The following is a 13,737-nucleotide window of genomic DNA, read 5'->3' as shown; positions in this document are numbered from 1 at the left end:
CAAGTGTCTCTCAAATACTATGGTCCACATTTTAACTCAAGGGTGATTTCATATGATTTGGAGAAAGTCAAGAGACTTTTCAAAATAAAAATAAAAATCGATATCAGACTCAAGGACGGACTAATATGAGACCGAAGGGTTCCAATCCCACTATTTATGAGGGCTTAATTTAAAACCAGAGCAAAACTCTATGGATTAGCGATCTAAAATTCGAGAGTTTATTTGTGCATATAACTTAATTTAATTTGTATAAGTACGTAGAATAATTTATGATAGTATATGACATAAATTGTTTAGGATAAAGTTTACTCTAATTGCTCTTTATTTGTAAAAGTAGTAGGGCTTCTTACTTACCCTTGCCGGTGGATAAACTATTTCATAAGTTAAAAGAAAAATGAATTTTAACCTAGAAAGAAAAAACGTGAAAAAACAAGTTATCGAGATTTAGTTCATTAACAATGCACTCTTATAAAATATATATATTCGAGGTTTAAGGATTAATTTTTCAATCAAACAAATAATTTGGAATAATGATAGAAAACTTGTAGTTACGTTGCCAATGATTGAGGTCATTAGCTGGTTAATTAGATCTATATGAGTCAAAAATAAAATAAAATTGAGTTGACCAATAGTTTATAATTAACTGGATACATTTGTAGTAAGTTGCAGTTTATAATTAACTGGATATATTTGTAGTAAGTTGCACGAGGAATGTATAAAAGAAACTACAACATCATAATCAGGGTTGAAATGTTTTCTTTGCAAACCGAATCGTTTGGTAAAGGTACCATGCAAAACATGCATTGTAGGCATGATGACAAAGTATGTGTTAATTAGAAGGAAAATGTTTATAAATTGTGATGGAGAAATGTCTCATGTAGCCTAGGGTCTATCCTAAATTACTAATGCTTAAAAATCGTTTGAAATTTTAACAATAATTTGTGTTACTCCTTAGAAGTAAAATATCATAGCATCGTCGTTGATATGATATATATATATATATATATAGAAAGTGAAATGTAGATTGTTGTGGTACTATAATTTATTCCAATAATGATGGTCTAGGTATGTGAAGGCGCATCAACTTTGCTTATGAATGAGAAGACGAAGATGTCCAATAAAAGCAAAACAAAGTGACCCACACACACACATATATATATATATATATATATATATATATATATATATATACTCACCTCTTTCCCCAACTACAAAGTGATAATGAAAGTTTGAGTTGTCTAAATCGTAGTCTTATCACTGCTTTATTTATTCAACCCTAAAAATGCGATTGCTTTGTGACTATAGAATAATAATGAATAATACCAATTTTGAGTAGACGAGAGATACTCACTAAATTGGATTTTTTTTTTAAACTTATGGTATCTTTGGCTAAGAGCTAAAGATGAATACATCCAGATATTAAGTGTCACACTTTGTTGGTCTCACTAAATTGGTTCAATCATGTGGAAAGGAATAATAAAACATATTGTAAAAGACATTACTCTAAACAAATTAATTTGGTTTTCAATACAACTCAGACACAGTGAAATATATCATCCTTATAAAAATAAAATAAAAAAGTGAAATATCATTAATTTTTCTCGTTCAAGAAATGTACTGCTAAGTGATAGTTAAAGGATCCTCATGAGCTTAGCTCAGTTGGTAAGGACAATGCATAAAATATGCAAGGTCCGAGGTTCGAACCCCAACCACCCAAAAATTAAAAAGTGATAGCTGAAGGGATAATTCACAGGGTTAAATATGTTTTTTATTCCTATAAATATACCAACTTTTCGTTTTAGTCCTCTAAAATTTTCCTTCAACTTTTAGTCCCTATAAAATTTTCAATCACTACTTTTGGTCCCTATTTTTAAGTTAATTTTAGTATTTTTTTTTTCAATGAAATTGTGCATAAATGTGTAGAATATTGTAAAAATCTTTCCCAAAAAAATTTAGAATTTTTAAAAAAAACATAAATTTAATATGAATTTTTAACCATAAAAATTCATACTAAATTCATGTTTTGTTAAAAAATTCTAAATTTTTTTGGGAGAGATTCTTATAATATTATGAATTTTTCTGCAAAATTTTATTCAAAAATATGAATTTTACATATGAGTTTACTTTAAAGGAGGGACAAAAATGAAGATGGAAAATTTTAGAGGACTAAAAGTTGAAGGAAAATTTTAGAGGGACTAAAACGAAAAGTTTGTATATTTATAGGGATCAAAATCATATTTAACCCTAATTCATATACGTGGCTTGAGCTTATACCATATATGGTTTTCAATATAAGATTAATTTATAGATCGCCTAGAATGAATTGTTCAAAAGAACTCAAATTCGATTTATGGATAGTATAACTCTTGACCGAGTTTTACTTGCCTCCCGACCAAACTTCGAGTTACCAGGACCCTCTTTCGTTGAGAACCGAAGGATTAACACCAAAAAGATATGAAATTAATAATTTCATCAATAATTTCTAATTTTGAATCCTTAACAAATGCCCTAAAGAACATTTGTTAGCATGACTCTAATAATAATAATAATCAACTTTTTTTTTTTTGTTTGAGAAAATAAATAATCAACTTGACCAAACATTCTTACTCTAAAAGCAGTTATAAAAACATTAATATTCATGGGAAAAAACATGTAGAACAGAAAGGGAAGTGGTGGTTGATTATGGTGGAGCATGTTTAGAAGCATGTGTGTCCTCTATTTGAGTCAATGGTATGATTTGTAACAGAAAATGTTGACAAGAAAGAAGAGAATTAGATAAAAACAGATAGGATGGGAAGAAAAGGGTTTGTTGAAACCTTCCCTACCATTGTGGTCATCTTGAATAATCACATCCCAGCACCTTATCATCACCAATTCACGCTAGATGAATCATGAAAGCTGACAAATAGAATAGAACCTGCATCAATAGTGTTTTTCTGACTTTGCTTTAATAAAATAAAATCTAACAAAAAAGAGTTTCAGTACTCTTTTAAAAGGGCTTCTCTTCCATTCTACCTTGTGCCACAATCTATATTCACTACTTAAAATGGCCAACTTTGTCACCTTGTTTATTCTATGGTTGAGTGTGATATGTACTACTTACAATGTCAAACTTATGGCACATTATGCAAGGGGAGAATCAACAAGGTTCTATGATTTCAAGGTATTTTCTTTGTTCCATTTTGACCTTCACATTTGTAGAAAAAATATTTCTATTTATTTGTGGTTTTCAAAGTTCAAAAGCAATATTAACTATTGTTGATCTGCTTAATGGTTACTCTACAGGTTCAAACTAAAAGAGTTACAAAACTTTGCAACTCAAAAGACATTGTCACGGTCAATGGTATGTATCCAGGACCTGTTGTTTACGCGCAAGAAGATGACAGAATCATAGTCAAGGTTACCAATAAGACACCTTTCAATGTTACAATTCACTGGTAATTTCAAGCAAAACCGCATACATAATGCAGTTCATTTAATCAAAAATGATAATTTAACTAACAAACTTGATTTTCGAATTTTAGGCATGGTATCCGGCAGCGGCTATCATGCTGGTATGATGGACCATCCTTTATTACACAATGTCCAATTCAAGCAGGCCAGAGTTTCACCTATAACTTTACAGTGGTGAATCAAAAGGGCACTTTCTTTTGGCATGCTCATGTTTCTTGGCTGAGAGGAACGGTTCATGGAGCTATGATTGTTTATCCAAAGAATAGGGTACCTTTCCCATTTAAGGCTCCTTATCAAGAGCAACTAATTATACTAGGTAACTTCAATGTGGTTCCTTTGGTTTGAATTCAATGTTTCAAGTTGTATGTTTTCTCTATACAGCACTAATGTTGTGAGCTAATTCGGAATATGGCAGGGGAATATTGGCTGCAGGATCTTCAACAAATTGAGCATGCCACTCTAGTTAATGGAGGAGCTCCACCTCCAGCAGATGCATATACCATTAACAGTCACCCAGGCCCTAACTACAACTGCTCAATTAATGGTATTTTTGAGAAAAAAGAAGATAAATAACAAGTGATAGTGAAAATATTGATTTCATTTAATGGGGGTTCCTTAATATTGTATACAACCTATGCCACATTGACACTTCATACTGAAAACATGTCCGGTGTCCAACACTGACACAACTGACACACTCAATCATTCTATTTTCTTAAATTATTACTGGTCTCTACGTGTATGTTTGAATGTGATTTTTAATGTCCGCGTCTGTGTTAGTGCTTCATAGTATACATCTAATAATGTCAGTGATTATTTTATAAAGAGATGGCTCAATCAGATTAAGTTACGTAAAATAATTTGGCTAACATGGTGCATGGTGGTAATCTTTTTTCACTAAGAATCTATTGACACCATAACAATATCCATGAGACTGCGTAGGCACTGGTCTTCTAAACCAGTCTAAGACAATTGGCAACTCACAACTTTGTAGTTTAAATTTTCTATCTTCAGTTTTCACTTATATGTTTCATTTTCTATCATCTTTTCAGATGTGTACCAACTTAACGTGATTCCGGGAAGGACCTACTTGTTAAGACTAATAAATGCAGGTTTAAACACGGAGAACTTCTTTTCCATTGCTAATCACAACTTAACAATCGTGGAAGCTGATGGTGAATACACGAAGCCATTCACGACAGACACAGTGATGCTGGGACCAGGTCAAACACTGAATGTCCTAGTTTCAGCTGATCGACCAGTAGGAAAATACTCCATAGCTGTTGCACCTTACAAGTCTGGCAGGATTGTCAAATATCAAAATGTTTCAGCCATAGCCTACTTCAATTATATAGGGGCAGAATCTAACAGTTCGTATTTACCAGCTAAATTACCTAAACCTGATGATAAGCTGGCTGTTAAGACAGTCATGGACGGATTAAGGAGCCTAAATCAAGTGAGTGTTTTCAAAGAAATTGATAAAAATATATTCATCACCATTGGATTGAATGTTAAAAAATGCCACTCAAAGACACCCAAACAAAACTGTCAAGCCATGAATAATGGGGTGCTGACAGCTTCAATGAACAATATAAGTTTCGTTCATCCCCATATTTCAATCCTAGAAGCTTATTATAAGAAAATAAATGGATTGTACACTGAAGATTTTCCTGACGCACCCTCTAAGTTCTACGACTTCGTTAATGGTGCTCCTAACAACATTCCATATGACACGGAGTCATTGAATGGAACTAGAACTAAGGTCCTTGAATATGGTACCAAGGTGCAACTCATTTTGCAGAACACAGGAACAGTCAACATTGAAAATCACCCAATTCACATCCATGGCTACAGCTTTTACGTTGTAGGATATGGCACAGGAAACTATAATCCACTAACTGCACAATTCAATTTGGTGGATCCCCCATATATGAATACAATTGGAGTTCCGGTCGGTGGATGGGCAGCTGTCCGTTTTGTGGCTGATAATCCAGGTATACACCACATCAATGTATTTCATTTTTCTATTTTACTAAACATCCAGGGTTTGATCTTTGCTGCTAACAAATTCTCCCTCCTCCTAACAAATTGACCTCTAACATTTGCATATAAAAACAATCACGAAACTGTTGATTTCTTTTTTTCTTTTTGGCTGAAGGAATTATTCATTTCTTATAGTCAATGATATAACTTTTTGCAGGTGTGTGGTACATGCACTGCCACATAGATATACACCAATCATGGGGACTAGGAATGGTATTTATAGTGAAGAATGGAAAAGGAGATCTGGAGTCTTTACCACATCCCCCACCAGATCTGCCAACATGTTAAGGACTACCAACAGATCAAAACAAATAGTGCTAACAGATAATTCTGTGACCTTTTTTCCAAGTTCGAGTGTTATTTAGCTCCGAGTTTGTAATTGTATAATGTGGCACTAGTGCAATTCTTTTAAAAGAAAAACTTATGGATGTAAAGAAGCAAAATGAATAGATGAATGTGAATCTCTTTTATATGCGCACTAATTCATCAAATTTCTAAAGTAACTAAAACATATTGATATTATTGGAAATCAAAGAGATGTCCATATATTAAGATGTTATACAAAAGAAGCCAATTCATATTCAATCTTACTAGGTTTACATTGAACAAATACAACATTCAATTGCTCAGAAAGCTACGAGGCACGAAAGCTGATACACTGGACTCCTGTTAAATAAAAATCTTACCAGTAAATGACTGTCAGTTCTCTCTCTGATACTCTCAGAACATGCAATTTGTTGATCGCAATGAAATCTATGTATGAGAGATAAGAAATCACGGGTTGACCCTCTCCACAATCCAGCTTTTGTTTGCTGCATCAGTCAAGCTTGATCTGAATGTTAGTCTCTGGTTACTCTTTAGATTCAAGTAATCAACCTGTAAATGGTTGAAACCATAGTGAATATATGTGAAAGAGAAAAGGAATATATTAATGGTAGACTAGGAGAGGCATCAGTACCTGATCTGGTTCTAGAACTAGAAGACAAAAAGCATCAACTGGACCTACAGAAGGATCCAACATTATTTCTATCTGTGCTTGTTCATTTAGACAGGGAAGTCCTGGGTTGGGCCACAAATATTGTGACCTTGATCTCAAGGAACTAGCAAACCAGGATTTTTCTCTTTGCTGCATTATGAATTGATAAATTGAGGGAATAATTATAGTATACAATAGCACCCAGACTTAAAAAAAGAGACATATTCAATATCCTAGAAATATATTTATGTTACAATGAAAGATACCAAACCCAGCAGCTCCTTTCATGAGTTTTGTTTTGAGTAAATACCCAAGTTAGCCCTTTAAATTGTTGGGTTGTATCAACCTAGCCCCCCACATTATCAATAATCCAAAATCGTCTATGGAATTGCAAAATATTTTTCAAATTGGTCATCTATCAAGATTTGTTATCAAATATAACCCTGACATTATTCACTTGGTTTCTAATTCATCCCTAATATTACCAACTTAATGTCAATTTTGATCATTGCAAATACCAACGGAGGGGAAAATTTGACTATAATTTTGCAAATTCAACAGTCGTTTTGGAATATTGATAATGTGAGAGTCGATTGTTACAGACCAACAATTACAATGATTAATTTGGTTATACTAATTTTATTCTATTGCTTGGGTAAACCATCATTTTAGTTCCTAAAAGTGTAACTTGCTGTCCTATTGGTTCCTGACTTAGTCCCTAACATTAACACACTAAAAAGTGTTGACATAGCAACTTAGCATTTCTAATGACTTGCTGATGTGTACAATGACCAAAATAAAAGAAAACTACAAATATTCATTATTCGTCCTCGTAGTTTTTTAACATGTCACTTCCCTTCTTAATTCTTTCCTCTCACACATCATCGAGTTTTATCGTTATGCCTTTATTTCATTCTGGTTGCAAGTAGTCATGGACTAATTGAAACAAAAAAAAAAAAAAAATCCCTAATCTGCATCATCGCACTCCACCATTTGATTTGCTTTGTACATTCATAGAAACCCCCTCACCTCATTCTTTTCTGTTACACCCAATTACAATTTTAGTTTTTCTTTTCACATTTCCGAGAAGGAAAAAAAAAACAAATTTCATGTCTTAATTTAATTATTTTCTATCATTTAGGTCGCAATTCATTTTCTCTTTTCCCTTTTTGGATGTAATCCGCACAACATTCAATAATTGATTTTTAACCAATGCATGTTACAAAATCTCAAATTTCTCTTGACCCATTTAAATTTTTCATCTCAATCTCATGCAACTTCATAAAAGAAATGAACAATTTCGAATTACATTGATTTTTTTTTCCCTTCACAGGTTCACTTTAAAAACATTTGTCGATTTCAGCTACTGGCTGCCATGCTCAAGTAATCCCTTCATGGGTTTTCTATGATCTGCAGTGAAGATATTTTTGGGTCTGGTGTTGATTTCAGCTTCATGGGCTGCCATGCTCAAGTAATCCCTTCAGCTGGTACATATTGCAAAGAGTTGATGAGTTTTACCACATCAATGAACTTCTAGTCTGAGAGCTTGTTAAATGTGATTCCATCAGTTATTGTCATAAATATTTCACATTTTCTTTGAGTCAACACACACACAACACAACTCACTTATTCCCTTCTTCGTTTTTCATTCATTTCTCAATCACCGTCATCATCATGGAAAACTCTTCCATTGAGTCAAACTCAACCAACAAGTAACCATCCACTATTTATTAACAGGAAACTCTCTCAGGCATTAAATGGTATAGATAGATAAATTATGGGAGTAGGTGAGAGGGAGGGAGAGAGATCAGGAGTATAGGAGGCACAAGGAGGATTTTAGCTTTATTTCATTTTGGTCCCTATACACATAAACAAACCATTTGGTTTTCTCGTTGCCACGTTAGCTTTTTTGACTTGTTGAAGTGTGCAGGGAAGATTAAATGGCTTACTAATGTGTATAGGGACCAAAATGAAATAAAACTAAAAGTCTCCCTAAGCTCTCTATTCTCCCGATCTCTCTCCCTCATTTAATCATTCTCTGCCCTCTAATGGCAGAGAATTTTTTTTTTTGGTGAATGGCAGAGAAAATTTTGTTACCAAATTGTGGGTGGTTAGTTGTTGGTCGAGGTTGAATCATTGGAAGGGTTCTCCATGATGATGACATTGATTGAGAAATGAAAAACAAAAAAAGATGAAATTAGTGAGTTGTGTTGTATGCGTATTGGCTCAAAGAAAATGTGAAATATTTATGATAATAACTGATGGAGTCAAATTTAACAAGCTTTCAGTTACAAGTTCATTGATGTGGTAAGTCATATAAACCCTTGTCATGTGCATCAATTGAGGAAAATAAAAGAGTAGTGCAAAAATCAATAGTCAACCCAAAAATATATGCATTGCCATTGCAGAGCATATGTAACACATGAATGAATTGTTTGAGCATAACAACTCAATAGTTGAAAACGGCAAATGTTGAAGCTTTAAAGGGAACCCATGTAGGGGGAAAAATCAATGTAATTTGAAATTTTCGATTTCTTTTGTAAAAACCGTTAAAGGGACAATGTGGGAGGAACAGGGTTGAGAACCCTACTACCCTAGATCTCGGTCATTGAAGTAGCCCGTGAATTCCAAACAATGTGAGAGAAGTTGCATGAGATTGAGATGGAAAATCTAAATGGGTCAAAGGAAATACGAGATTTCGTAACGTGCATTTGTGAAGAATCAATGAGAAAAATCTAGTGTAACTAAAAGTGTAACTCGTTACATTGGTCTTTGACACATCCGAAAACCCAATTAAATCATCCACTCTTCACTCCTTTAGTCACATTAGTCCCTAATGTTAACACAGTTAAAAGCGTTGACATAGCAACTTAGAATTTCTAATGGTTTGTTGATTTGTACAATGACCAAAAGAAAACTACAAATATTCATTATTATTCTTCGTTGTTTTTCAACATGTCGCTTCCCTTCTTAATTATTTCCTCTCCACATAACCAAGTTTTATCGTTATGCTTCTATTTTATTGTGGTTGCAAGTAGCCATGGACTAAGTCTTGAAACAAGCATCAACGTATTCCATCATTTGATTTCTTCCCACATTCATAGAAACCTCAAATACTTTTCTGTTACACACAATTACAATTTTAGTTTTTCTTTTCACATTCCCAAGAAGAAGGAAAAAAAAACAAATTTCATATGTTAATTTAATTATTCCTGAGAAGAAAACGAATTTCTTATCACAATATGAATTTAATATAATTATTATTATAATTGTTTCAGTCGATGTTGTTTCTCTCTCTGGTAGATGGTGAATGTTGATCTCAGGGAGTTACATTTCATTTGAGTGAGTTAACGAAACGTGGGGCTATGAGTTTGTGAGTGTGACATGATTCCAATTCCAATTCTAATCTTATACTTCTATATGCCGCATCAATGGAATACGATGCCACGAAAGCTATTGGGTCATCATGCTCAAGAAAATCCCTTCATGGGTTCCCTATGCTCTGTGGTGCAGATATTTTTGGGCATGTTACTGATTTCTGCACCACTTTTGTTTTCCTCAGCTGCTGCACATTGCAGAGGGTTGATGAGCTTTTCCGCACCAATGAACTCGTAATTTGGGAGCTTGTTAAATGTGACTCCATCAGTAACTATCGTAAATATTTTGCATTTTCTTCAAGTCAATACGCATACAACACAGCTCACTTATTCCCTTCTTCGTTTTTGCTTTCTCAATCACCGCCATCACCTTGGAAAACCCTTCCAAGAATTCAAACTCAACCAACAACTAATCATCCACTATTTAGTAACAGGAAATTTCCTCTAGCATTAAACGGTAAGACAGAAGTTAGGGAATGACTGAGAGGGCGGAAGAGAGATTTGGAGTATAGGAGGCACAAGGAGGTTTTTAGTTTATACCAGTTTGGTCAATATACACGTCAACAAGCCATTTGGTTTTCACGTTGCTACATAAGCCTTCTGTACCCTCAATTTCTCTCCCTCGTTACATCATTCTCTATCCTCTAATGGCAGAGAAAATTTTGTTACCAAATTGTGGGTGGTTAGTTGTTGGTCGAAGTTGAATCCTTGGGAGGGTTCTCCAAGATGATGACGGTGATTGAGAAATAAAAAACAAATGGAATGTGTGAGTTGTGTTGTATGAGTATTGCCTCAATGAAAATGTGAAATATTTATGATAATAATTGAAGGAGTCACATTTAACAAACTCCTAATTACAAGTTCATTGATGTCATAAGCCATAAAAACCCTTGACAGGCGCATCAACCGAGGAATATAAAAGATTGGTGCAAAAATCAATAACCAACTAAGAAATATCTGCATTGCAGAGCATATGGAACACATGAATGAATGGTTTGAGCATGACGATCCAATGGCTGAAATCAACAAATATTGAAGTTTTAAATGGAACCCATGAACGGGGAAAAAATCAATGTAATTTGGAATTGTTGATTTCTTTTATAAAAATTGTTAAAGGGAACAATATGGGAGGAACAGAGTTGAAAACCCTACAACACTAGATCTCAGTCGCGGAATTAGCCCGTGAATTCGAAACAATGTGAGAGAAGTTGCATGAGATTGAGATGGAAAATCTAAATGGGTCACAGGAAATACGAGATTTTGTAACATTCACTTGTGAAGAATCATTTATATAAGGTTGTGTGGATTACAACAAAAAAGGGAAGAAAAAAAATGAATTGTTACCTAAAGGATGGAGAATAATTAAATTAACATATAAAATTCACCTCTTTCTGAATTTTCTCAAGAATGAGAAATGAGAAACTAAAATTGTAATCGAATGTAATAGAAAAGAATTAGGTTTCTATGAATGTAGAGAAGTAATCAAATGAGGCGGCGTGATGATGCACATCAAGGAAGTTTTTGTTTCAAGATTAAGTTCATGGCTACTTACAACCACAACGAAATAGAAGCATATTAATAAGACTCGGTGATGTGTGAGAGGAAAGAATGAAGAAGGGAAGCAATGATCCCATTCATATCATCCTATCACATATGGCAACGCATTACACTTCTCTCCACTAAAGGAAGAAACAATTGGTTGTAAAGAGCACAATTGCGGTAACTAGATTACTATTTTCCTTTTCACTTCGAAACATTGCATAAAAACTCAAGCAACAGTTATGCAGCAATGTGGTTATCACTTATCACACTAGATCAGTAACAAAATGATTAAAGGAATAAAAACTTGACACAATGTGATTCAAATTTCATTTATAGCTGAAAACTCTAATCAAACCTGAAGTTTTAGCGGATCGGGATTTGTCCCATCGATGATATCTACATGCCCATTTATCCGGAACTGCTCCCAAGAATCTGTGAAATACCAACATATCTAACCACAAGAACCGTCTCAAATTATAAACCACTTAACATTTTGTATTTTGTTTTTTAAAAAGAGTGCGTCATGGAATGATTACCTCAGCAGAGGAGCAAAGCTTGAGCTCTTCAATCTGTATTACAAACAAGTAATTAACTTTTCAATGAAAATCTTAATCATGACCCCAATTAAGGAGTTAAATTGACGAAATTTAATTAAAAATACCTTGCGAGTACGGGTATCAGTGTTAATTAGGATGTTATCAGTGTTATCTTGAAATCCTCTGAAAACTACAGTGCGGTTCGAAGGTTTTCCATTGGTTCCTACGGTTGCCTGAAACAAAGATGAAAAAAAAAATCGTAAAAATGAATTAAAGATAATTAAATAAGAAGAAGAAGAAGAAGAAGAAGAAGTTACATACAAGTTGCATGTAAGAAACGTGTTTAAGGTGAGTGTTAGATTCCAAAGCGTTGAGAAGAAGCTGTTTCCATGCTATGCTCCCCATTCCCAATTCTTCCTATGCCGTTTCTTCGTCTGTACCATTGATTTTACAATTTACACTTAAAAAACAGCTGATAGTTTGTTAATCACTGGTCCAACTAATTTATAAATATGAAATAAGGTGGAAAAAAAAAATGTGTTTAATTAATATTTTTTAAATAAGACGGGAGGGATAAAATTGAGACAAAGAATGATAAACTAAAAGTCATAAGCTAACAAAAATAAGACATAAGTCGTGAGAAAAAATTGTTATCAAATGAGTCTTTTTTAGCATATGAACTTATAAGCTATAAAACATAAGCTTAAAACGTGGTGTTGCTAAACAAAACCTTATTTGCAATTTTAAATTAAAATATGTGATGACACTTCTGATCGAAAACGTTTATGATGGATGTGTGTCACATGTGTTGGCATCCACACTAATGTAGTTCCATTGAATCATTTCATTGTTTTTCAAATGATTATCGACATATGTGCTAAGTGTTCATATCATATTTTATGTATGTGCCTGTGATTAATTTTGATCCTCAATTTTAATTTCACAATTTTGTCTATCCAAAATTTGACAAAAAAAAAAATTAATCATGTTGAATGCTTTGAGATATAGGTGGACAAACGGTCAGATTCGGTCCTGAAATCATAACCAACCAAACCGACTGGATGCAAATACCAATCCAATTTCGGTCGTTTTCAATCTTTGGTTACGACGGGTTCGGTTTGGCGGTTTCCACGGGATGACGGGTGGTTTGTATCGATTTTGGAGTAAAAAATTGATACAAAACCTTCAACTAATCCATAGCATTAGCACAAAAAATCCAAATGTAAATGTGTTGATCTGATAAATTTAAACCTAGAAATAAAACTAACTAAAAAAAATTGATACAAAAATTAAACTAATATCAAATCTAGTGCTAAAACATTAAAAAAAAAAAAAAAAAAAAAAAAAGATGAATCGGAGTAAGGGATATGACAGAACGAAGAATATGATGTAGTGTGAGGAAGATGATGAGCTCTGTTGAAGAATGAAGAGTTGAGAAAGACATGAAGAAAAAATCTTAGAATAAGTAGCGAAAACTAGGGTTGGGTTGAAAGAAAAAAAATTGGGCCTAAAGGAGTTGGCCCATTTTTTTTATTCGGAATGTATTAGGCTAGTTATCGGTGGGTCGGTTTCGGTTAGTAGCGGCCTTATTCCTTGCACCCGGGACCATCCATATTAACCCACCAGAAACCGAAAATTCCACCGCCCCCACCCGGTTCTACCCCTCCCGTAGGCCTTTTTGCCTTTGTGGATCAATCGATTTCAGGCGGGTCAACCCAATCTGTCCAACCCTACTTTGCAATGGTTTTTTTTTGTTCGACATACATCCGGATGTCTAAACCAGATGAATGTTTTTAATAATGTGTCTTTT

At 33.8% G+C, this 13,737-nt stretch overlaps 2 protein-coding genes across 2 annotated transcripts; one reads left to right on the top strand and one right to left on the bottom strand.

Annotated features, from left to right (window-relative positions):
- The first annotated feature begins 2,618 nt into the window (after positions 1–2,618).
- Positions 2,619–5,966, top strand: LOC25500656 (laccase-6). Its single transcript, XM_013589140.3, has 6 exons — positions 2,619–3,163; positions 3,286–3,437; positions 3,525–3,769; positions 3,869–3,997; positions 4,506–5,447; positions 5,654–5,966. Exons 1-6 carry the CDS (start codon positions 3,047–3,049, stop codon positions 5,782–5,784), a joined length of 1,716 nt encoding a protein of 571 aa, XP_013444594.1. The 5' UTR covers positions 2,619–3,046; the 3' UTR covers positions 5,785–5,966.
- A 30-nt stretch (positions 5,967–5,996) lies between these two features.
- LOC25500655 (pyridoxine/pyridoxamine 5'-phosphate oxidase 2) lies at positions 5,997–12,442 on the bottom strand. The gene is made up of 6 exons (XM_013589139.3): positions 12,249–12,442; positions 12,053–12,160; positions 11,928–11,960; positions 11,747–11,842; positions 6,455–6,622; positions 5,997–6,372 (listed from the first exon to the last, which is right to left on the bottom strand). Exons 1-6 carry the CDS (start codon positions 12,330–12,332, stop codon positions 6,271–6,273), a joined length of 591 nt encoding a protein of 196 aa, XP_013444593.1. The 5' UTR covers positions 12,333–12,442; the 3' UTR covers positions 5,997–6,270.
- Between the last annotated feature and the right edge of the window lie 1,295 nt (positions 12,443–13,737).

Source organism: Medicago truncatula, chromosome 8 (genome assembly GCF_003473485.1).
Source record: "Medicago truncatula cultivar Jemalong A17 chromosome 8, MtrunA17r5.0-ANR, whole genome shotgun sequence".
In the NCBI taxonomy this organism is placed as follows: Eukaryota; Viridiplantae; Streptophyta; class Magnoliopsida; order Fabales; family Fabaceae; genus Medicago; species Medicago truncatula.
The sequence above is the reverse complement of the archived record's forward strand: the minus strand, read 5'-3'. Positions and strand labels throughout refer to the sequence as shown.